This window comes from Neltuma alba, unplaced genomic scaffold (assembly GCF_004799145.2).
Source record: "Neltuma alba isolate B1F8T4 unplaced genomic scaffold, ASM479914v2 tig00006059_pilon, whole genome shotgun sequence".
In the NCBI taxonomy this organism is placed as follows: domain Eukaryota; kingdom Viridiplantae; phylum Streptophyta; class Magnoliopsida; order Fabales; family Fabaceae; genus Neltuma; species Neltuma alba.
This window is the reverse complement of record NW_021634334.1, coordinates 37,354-47,732: the sequence shown is the minus strand read 5'-3', so window position 1 is coordinate 47,732 and position 10,379 is coordinate 37,354. Positions and strand designations below refer to the sequence as shown.

The 10,379-nt window shown below is 31.4% G+C and overlaps 1 protein-coding gene across 1 annotated transcript; it reads left to right on the top strand.

Annotated features, from left to right (window-relative positions):
• Positions 1-8,222: 8,222 nt before the first annotated feature.
• LOC114749475 (transcription factor HEC3-like) lies at positions 8,223-8,798 on the top strand. Its single transcript, XM_028937969.1, has one exon. It carries the CDS (start codon positions 8,223-8,225, stop codon positions 8,796-8,798), a length of 576 nt encoding a protein of 191 aa, XP_028793802.1.
• The last annotated feature ends 1,581 nt before the right edge of the window (positions 8,799-10,379 follow it).

The following is a 10,379-nucleotide window of genomic DNA, read 5'->3' as shown; positions in this document are numbered from 1 at the left end:
GGACTTTACATTTAGAGTTGAAGAAAAAGAAAATTATTTTTTAAAAATATTAAGATTTTTTTACTGTATTAAATGGGTTTATTACCCTTCATAATTTGTTTAAAAATATTTTATAAATTGACGCTGAGCGGGGTAAAGGTAATTCATAAGTGAGACAATCCTATATTAATTATTAGACAGAGCAACAATACAAACATATAGTCTCTTTTACTACTGCGAGTGAGACGATCATTACCCTATCTGTATCGGTCATTAATTTTTTTTTAAAATAATGAGGGGAATAATAAATACTCCCTCCGTCCTATATATAAGCTTTATTTTTGAAGAGAGTTTGATCTAAAATATAAGCTTCATTTTTTTTAGTTTATCAGAGTATTTATTACTTTTTTTCTCCTATTTTGCTTTTAGTTGACTGTATTTAGTACTTCCTCTCTCACTTTAATATTACTTTCATAAATTTTTTTCATCATTTTTTTCATTTATTGCCTCTCTCATTTATTCTCTTAATAAATAAGAGCAAATTTTTTTAAAAACATTTCTGACTTATTTATTATTTTTAACTAATTTTAACTGTTAGTTCCTTAAATGTGATTTAGTTATTTAAAGCTTATATATAGGATTGGAAGGAGTACACTGTTACTTGTGAATATGGCTTATTCTTTCTTTTCTCAATGCACGAAAGTTTTTTATTTGCATTATCAGACAATATTTAGGTCAACTTTTTTATATTTGTGTTAAACTCACCAATCATACATAGTGCCTGTTTGGTTAAGCCATGAGAGCTCAAATAAGCCTGTTTGAATCTAAATAAGTGATTATGAAGTATGTTTACCCTGTTTGGATAATTTTTACGAAATCTTAATAAATTGTGATTTTACTTTTCTATTGCACTTTTAGGATAAGCACCAAAAAGTAACTTGTGCGTTTGAAGAATCTCGGTCAATTTTTACCAACTGAATTTTCTCTAATCTACCCATTCCATGCTCTTTTGAAAATCTCTCCCCAAATATTATATTAGTAATATTTATTAAATTCATGCCTTTTTAGTAATTATACATCCATAAGTGATTTTAGTAAATGAAAACTAAACATAATCACAATTATTAAAATCACTTATATAAAAATATGCAAATAAAAATCACAATTAACCAACTTCACTTATAACCAGTCCCACTTATAAAATTCATGATGACTTAAAATCACAATTGTTCATCACTAGTCCAAATGGATACATAGTTGTGTATTCTATTTTTAAAGTATTGTAATTATACAATAAATTCACATAAAAAATAGAATATGTGAAGTGATTAGAAAACTTGACATAATAAATGTAGGATATTTAATGTAAGTATTTTTTTTGCTTTCTCAAATATCTAAATACATGAATGAATCAAAAAGGATGTAGAGACATTTACCCATCTATTTTAGAGATGGATTAATTCAGAGATGAAAGGGAAAAGCATGTAATAATTCAAAATTTCAAATTTTGGATGTGCATAGTCTATTATGCCCCTAGCGAGAAGATATATATGGCCAATGGGGGATTGAATTTGGTGATTAATTGATAGAGAGAGTAAAGGTGCAGATTCATATGATTAGTTGCAAAATTGGGGATAATGAAAATTGGAGTGCTGCTCTATGATTGCTTCCTCTTTTTTAGCTAAGAATTGAATTGTACAATCCTCTCCTTTTCACTTACCCATAATTCATCTAATTCTTTAATATAATCCTACGATATTAACATTTGAGATAGACACGATCCTATATTTTTTTTATAAGCTACACTTAAAAAATGTTTCAAATGTTAACTACTTTTTTTTTTTTTAATTTTTGCCTCCATTAGTTGCATCATCGCATTAATTACATATCTATTTACTCACTTTCTCACCCACACTTTCTCCATAAATAAGATATTTTTAAAATAAAATACATTTTTTACACATTTATTAACTTTAATCAATTTTAACTAATTTTTTAATCTATGATTATTTATATCTTATACTACTTTCTGTTCTTGATATACGAGTGAATTAAAAATCTAGTTAATTATAAATGCAATACCCTAATTCACTTTGTCTTCAATATTGATCAATTTTAGTACCCTCAATCATTCTCTATAGTAATTGCACATGTTAACAAATTTATATCAACAAATAATTTAAATGGATATGATTAACAATGGTATCTTAGATTAGACAATATCAATTTATTATAAATAACTAAATTAACTAATTTTTTTAATATCCATAAATTAGTTATTCAACTCTTATATTAAAGACCGAATGCAGTATATCAGAGTAAAAAACAAGTGTACATGAAAAATACTTATATTAAATTTTAATTTTTCATTAATATAAGTAAGTAATTATTGACTGGGGTTTTTTGATTTAAAAAAAAGATTATCGACTGGGGAGAGACAATTATAGTTGGAAATTAGAATAATAATGACTTGTTAATTAGTGATAAAAAAGAGAGGCACAGATTTTGGGCTGAATAATGATGATGATGATAATGGAAATGTATATTTCAATTCTTGACCAATGAACAATTTTTTTCTCTCGTGTTAATCAGACGAGACAATTAAAGTTGGAAATTAGAATCCAAGGGAAAGCTAAAAGAAACCATTGATAGATGGAACAAGCATAGGTTTACTTTTTGTGTATCTTTTTCCAAACATGGAAATTTATGGAATTCCTCACTTCCAGAATGTGAGGCTGAGGAAGAGGGAGGAGTTGAATTTCCCTGCACGCCTACTTTATCTTTGTTTGGTAAGCTGCTTCTCTCAAATCGATAGGAAATCCCACTGTACGTACACATGCAAGTTTCTCACAGTGTTTTGAAATGGCACTAGTCCCTCTTTCATGATTAACTGAATATTCCATGATTAAATTGATCAAAAGCTTAATTTACATCAACTGAATTGATAGTGATTAAATAATGTACCTTTTTTTAATTAATATACTATTTAAAATATATATTCATTAATATAGATAGATAGAGAGATCGATGTTGACAATGATTGATCTCTTGCTTTAGAGTTTGGTGTGTGTGGAGATGGATGTGTGTGTGTGTGTGTGTGTGTGAGAAGAACTAAACAATGTGGAGAGAGATCGCCAAATTGGCAAAGCCACGTATTTTTTCTCAGTGAGACTGCTTGGCTTGCACACGAAGGGGGCGGTTTCTTCAAGTGCTAATATATATGGAAATAAATGTAGCCAAGTGATTCATGAAATGAACCCTATAGTCCTATTTTTACTATGAAGCATTGAAAATGAGAATAAGAATTGACATTGAAATTTAAAATTTTTTTTAAAAAAAGAATATGTGTTTAGTATGAATTATTACTTATTACTTGAAATTAGACAAATCTATATATGCAGGATTAGGGGGAGGTGGTAATCTCCAATCCTACTTATACAAGATTGCTTAATTTCATAGAACAAGAAATTACTCATATTAAACACTTTTTAATATATTTTTCCATCCATCATCACAATCTTTACTCCTCATTTTTAATGTTTCGTATAAGATGGAACTTAAATGTATATATATAGCTCCCAAAAGAATGATTGCTTTTGTGCATGCGCAAGGCTAGCTTATAACACACACACACACAAACATATATAGAATCATAACTTCGATACAGTTGTGAAAGTGATGATCAATTTCAGCAGGTTGTGCATATGTGCGTGTGCGCGCATGTTTGTTCTCGAGAACTGAGGAAAAATGATAACAGACAACCTTGTTCCACACACTCTGATGAGTCCGATGATGGAATAAGGGTTTTCTTCAGAGTTTAATATGATCATGGTACCTGCGATGAATCAGAAACGCATCCGCATACAACCTCTCAAGCATCCTGTTCCTATCTATCTTTCCACTTTGCCCTCTCTCGCCATCTCTTGTTTCTATTTTCAAGTTTGTTCTCTCGTTTGCCTCGGGAAACATATAAAGTCTGCATCAACCTCTCTTTTTTCATTTGATTCATGAGAACTTTAAAATTACACTATGCTCTCTCCCATCCTGAATGTATGAGCTAGTTAAATGGTTTATTTTCAATTTAAATTTAAGATTCTAATTCATTTTATCTCTTTCAAATTCTAAGTTTATAAATAAACTGTCGATATTAATTGCACATGTTTAGAAAGTTTCTATTAAGGAGTAATTCCAACGCAAATAATTAAAGAGGGTATTTTAAAATTAACACACATTTTTTCACAAATAAATAACTTAAAACTACACGAATTTCTTTTTGGACTCACAAGAAATGTCAAATGGAGGATCAATCAAATTATTGATTAAAAAATCCATCAAATTAATTAGTAATAAATGACATTAACATTTGCTGCCTTCTTGTAATAATGTTGGACATTAAATTTGGTTACAGAGGTACAGATTTTCAACTTTGCAGTTTGATTGGCAGTACTCTTTGGATAAGGAAAAATTAAATGACATCAGCTTAATTAATTTTCTTCATTTTAAAGATAAGTGGCTTCGATAACACGGAACCATCTTAACTACATGTTGCTATCTTATTAATTGAACACAATGATGATATCTCATCAATGATTAACAATATTCCAGGATATTGATATTTTCAATTGTCGAACGTTGATGTTTCATGAAATTAATAATGGCTTTCAAAGGTTCGAACGCAACATGACGCATCTGGGTAATGTCAAACATTAATTGTGACTTTTGATCTTTCTTTTTATACGAATAAATTACCGTAAATTCTTCAGCCAATGAAAAGGGATGAATCCAAAGGCAACTGGGTTTCATACTGATTGATGATATATCCACATAAAGTTGTTTTCTGATAGTGATTACAATGGATTATATATAGAGATTTGTCAGTTGATGTAGAAAATTTACATCTCTAATTTTAGGAAACATTGATGTTGAAACCCTAATCGACTAATCAAAAGTTTCGCAAAGAGCATTAAATATTTAAAACAATAATGTCTTCTTGTTATTGAACACTTACATTATGAGTGTTCTTGATCACAACGTAACCATTACGAATCCCATATATTACATAAAAAAATTTTCAAAAATTGATGTTGAAACCCTAATCGACTAAGCAAAAGTTTCACAAAGAGCATTAAATATTTAAAACAATAATGTTTTCTTGTTATTGAACACTTACATTATGAGTGTTCTTGATCAAAACGTAACTATTACGAATCCCATATATTACATAAATTTTTTTTTTAAAAAAGAGTCATATTGTTATCAGCAATTAATATTATCTTCTGTCCTAAATATAAGGACTAATCTGTAATGTAATTTACACTACAGACTAATTTTTATATTTTTTGGAGGCAGCAACATAACTTCCCAAAATTTTTCTCTGAGTGCTATATGCATGTAGATACATTGATATGTATATAAATTATGAGGAAATTGACCAGCAATTATTTAATTTTCTGACCCAAAAAGTTTCATATATAATAGCCCGCCCAGGGGACCAAAAAAAGAAAAACACGATTTTATCCGCTATTAAATTCATTCACCAATCACAATGAAAATCAAATCTTTCGCAAAACTTTACCAACATATTATATCATTCACATACTACACTACAAACAAACCCCCCCCCCCCCCACACACACACTATATAGGCTTATGCATTATGTGAAGTTTGATGAAAGAGTCATAGTATACATAATTTGTTTGGTAAAAAAAAAATTATACAGAATTTGTGAAGAGTATGACTTGCTATATTATATTTATACAAAAGTTTTGGTTACTGCAACAAATAGTTCAGCAACAAGTTTTAAAATTTCCCTCAAATAACTGATTTTTGCGGAATTAATACCATCTTTGTAAATTATATGGAAAAATTACGTGAGCTTGCATGTGTATCACTCACCATGACTGCATTCTTGTCTCACAGAAATTTAGTTGGGATCTTACAGAAAAATTTTCATGCATTTATAGAGATACTTCCTTGTTCCCTAAATTAAAATAACTTGAAGCTACAGTACTATTTGGCCAATGTAAAAATTAAAGGGGGGGAAAAAAGGATTAAGTAATTAAGTACCAATTTTCCTTAAAGATGGTTTTGTAAACCATCATAATCATCCTAATACATTACCTCAATTAGAACGCCGAAACAGGGAGACCGGCCTGATAATTAACAATTTTTAGACGGAACCTACGATATTCATATATGGATTAATAAGGAGTTAGATGAACTAAACGTTGAAGGCATGCCGTTCATCTGTTAACATTTCCCCAAGAATCCCCATGTTAAACTACCTACCATTCACACACACACACACACACACACACACACACACACACACATATATATATATATAAAGTTTGATTTGTCAAAGAGAATATTTGCCCCTCAAATAGTGAAATTACTCACACACACACACACACCCCGAGTAGAGTGACGAAGGGTTATTTTAATTAATATTATCATACTATACAAAAAGCATTATGCATGAGAGTGATTTTTCCCTTAAAGGTATGTATAAAGAATTACCACTTCTGATCCTTAATATAAGAGTTATTTTGACTTTTAATTTAATCATAAATATGAGATCCTAATCTATTTTGGGTGTGTTTGGATGAAACCAAACCGTGGTTTAGAAAATTGATTTTGGAGAATAGATTCTGGAGAAAATAGATTCTGTGAAGAATAGATTTTGTAAAAAAGTGATTCTGAGAAGTGAGAGTGTTTGGATAGTTGTTATCAGAAGCACTTTTTATATATACAAATTACTAAAAAAAAAGACATAAGTTAATATGATAATTACAGAAAAAATAGATTTTATGATATATTTTAATTTGAAGGAATAAAATTGTTAATAATATGTTTTTTACCAACATAATTAATAATACATAAGATAATATGATTAATATATAATTAATGTTTATATATATTTATAAAATATAAGATTAAATATATTTATAAAAAAATATGTTTATAAAAAAATAACAAGATACATATCATATAGGCCCTCACACTCTCCCTTTTTTCTCCAAAAGCAAAAAATTTCTGCTTTTTCCAAAACCACGGTTTGCCCAAAACCAGTGGGTGTTTGGGTGACTTATCACCCAAACCATGGTTTGGGTCCCCAAACCATGGTTTGGGGTGTCACCCAAACGGAGCCTTTGTCTCTTATATTTAACTATTTTTTTTAAAGTAGTCTTTGTAGTAATTACATACACATGTTAAAAATTCTATCAAACCATAGTTCTAGCTAATACACATGATTAGTAAGAGTATTTTAGGAAAGACAATACTTATTTATTACAAAAAAACTAACTTAACAAATTTTCTTAATTAACTCAAATTAGTCAACTAGCTCTTATATTAAGGATTGGAGGTAATTTTTTATTTTTAATTTCGATACAAGTGATCCTTAATTTTGGTTATTTAAGAATATAAAATATACTCCTCCGGTCCTTAATGTAAGACCCATTTAACTAATTTGATTAGATTAAGGAAGTTAGGTAAATTAGATAATTATAAGAAATGTGACACATTTTTCTTAAAATATCATAATCATCTTTCTTAATACCCTCTCTTACTTTTCTACTTAATTCTGGTTGAGGGAGTATCCATAGGGGTAATTTAGAGAAAACTGATAAATATGAGAAATGGGTCTTATATTTAGGACCAAAACCAATTTAACAATTAGGTCCTATATTAAGGACCGGCGGAGTATATATCAAAGAAGGAAAAAGCCCTAGGATTTGAGTGGTCCATTTTTTTAAACCCTCATAAAAATGAATACGCATAAGTGGACACCGTTTAATTTACACACAAACTTGCCTATCTTTCTCTAGCTCCTCCCATTGTTTCTCACCATAGCTAGCTACACTACTTTTTCTTTTACCCTTTTGGAGTTTAACCGATTCTTAACTTATTATTCATTTTTTTCCTTTTTTGTTGGTGCAGAAGCGCATTCATGAACCCCTTTTCTTTTTATTCATTCATCTTATATCCCTTTTGCGCTAAAAAGCCCTCCCCCACATCAGACACACTTTGCTGTGCTTTGCAAACACATAGAAAACAATTAAGCTCCTTCATCAATATCCTATCCTATCTCTATCTATATATATATTGTTCTACATCTATATACATCGATCTGGTGTTTGAAAATTTTTCAGTTCAGAAACTACCTACAATGAACACTAACCACAATAATATTCATCACCCCCTCTTCACCACAAGTGTTAAAAATTGTCATCTTGAGAATATGGGTTCTCTTCAGCCCCCGATCTCTTCCACTTCTTCTTCATCTTCAGGTTTTTTCATCAGTGATATGTTTGGGGTCAACTTGGAACGAGAAGGAGAAGAAGGGGAGGAGGAAGAAGAAGAAGAAGAGCTTGGAGCTATGAAGGAGATGATGTACAAGAATGCCGCTCTGCAACCCGTCGACATCGACCCTTCCACCATCCGGAAACCCAAACGGAGGAATGTCCGGATCAGCGACGACCCACAGAGCGTTGCCGCCCGCCACCGCCGTGAGAGAATCAGCGAGAAGATCCGCATCCTCCAGAGACTCGTCCCCGGCGGAACCAAGCTCGACACCGCCACCATGCTCGACGAAGCCATTCGCTACGTCAAGTTCTTGAAGAGACAAATCAGGCTGCTCCAACCTCCACCACCACCCCAGCAACAACACGGCAACAATATGAGCACGATCTCCACCGGCAATTCCACACTCGCCAATTGGCCTTTTACAGCAACCACACTCCCCGCCGCCACCGGCGTAGGGTTCAACGGTGGTGACAGCTCCTCGGGGTTTAACCATGAGGTAATAAGTGAATAATTAGCTAGCTGGCTAGCATGATGTCGATTACAGTATAAATATATGTAAGCAAAGTAAAAAATCAAACAAGTAATAATTATTAATTAATATTGTTTGAAGGGGCGGGGGGAGATGAAAAAGGTTGTTAGGATATTCTTGACTGAAGAGGGATACGTATTATACAGCCATATATATATAATAGAGGGAGTGATGTGTGTTGAGTTTTAATTTGTAAGTTGGCCGGAAAGTTTGTTTGGCCTACCTTTTTCCCTTGAGAAATAAAATAAGCAGTGACGTGTGATCACGAGGCATTCAATTAAATAATCATTATATATATATGTATACATATATATGCGTGCCAATATGAAAGCTTGATCTGTGAAGGTGTATAATTGCTTCAATACACGCTTGCTGCTGCAGCAGGCGTGTGTGGGTGGCTGATACATTGTACTCTGCTCAGACGACAAGATGACAGTACTATGTATGTTTGTGAAGACTGATGTTGAAACTTAGGATTATGGTTTGGGTGTCTTCGAATCTTCATATTATTGAGAGAGAGAGAGAGAGAGAGAGTTTCATATATGGTGTTTGGAAGCTAAGAAATCCCTAAAGGGATGAGAAAAATTAAAGTGATGAAGTTATTAGGCCAAACGCGACTTTAAAGCTGAGATCTTTATCGGCTTTTCCATTTAGAACTGATTGATACATTCTGCATATATACATATATATATATATAGAGAGAGAGAGAGAGAGTTCTGGGTCTGGTTATGCAGGGATCTGTTTCTGGGTTTGGTAAATTATTTGCATCTCTCGACACACACTCACATGTCTGTTTCGTGTTATGCTTTATGGCTTAATAGTGGGAATGGGAACGATCATGACACTAACGCTACGATTGGTACGGAATACTAAAAATGAGAGATAAAGATTGGGATTAGATCGAAAACATATGTTAAAATGATACTTAGTATGAGTGATTTCTTATCACATGGGATTAAGCAATCCTATATACTACCTCCGGTTCTAATTATAAGAGCCAGTTAACTAATTTGAGGAGATTAAGGAAGTAAGTTGAGTTAGTTATTTATCCTAAATAGGTGTTATTTTTCCTAAAATATCATTACTAATCAAGTCTATTGATTAGAACTATCATTATTAGAAGGGTTATTTAAGAAAAAAATGTATAAATATGAAAGCAAAATAGATAGGGGTCTTATATTTAGAACCAAAATAAAAGTCAAATAAGGTCTTATATTAAGGAACCGGAAGTAGTAGATAGGATTGAAGAATACCACCTCCTCTCATAGTATTCCCCAATCTCACATATATGGGTTTTTCTAATACCAAATATCATATAATTACTCATACTAAACACTTTTTTAATATAGTTTTACACTTTCAATCTCAATACTATCCCTCATTTTTAATGTTTCGTATCAAACGGGACGTAAATGTAACTAGGAAAGAAAAAGTATATATGGTATACCAAAAACTTGGATTCATCCAATGCCTAGAGTAGCATGCGAACTGATCGATGATAGAGGAGCATATACATAATTGTAAGGAATAAGGTCTCACTTATTATAATTAATGAGCGTGTTT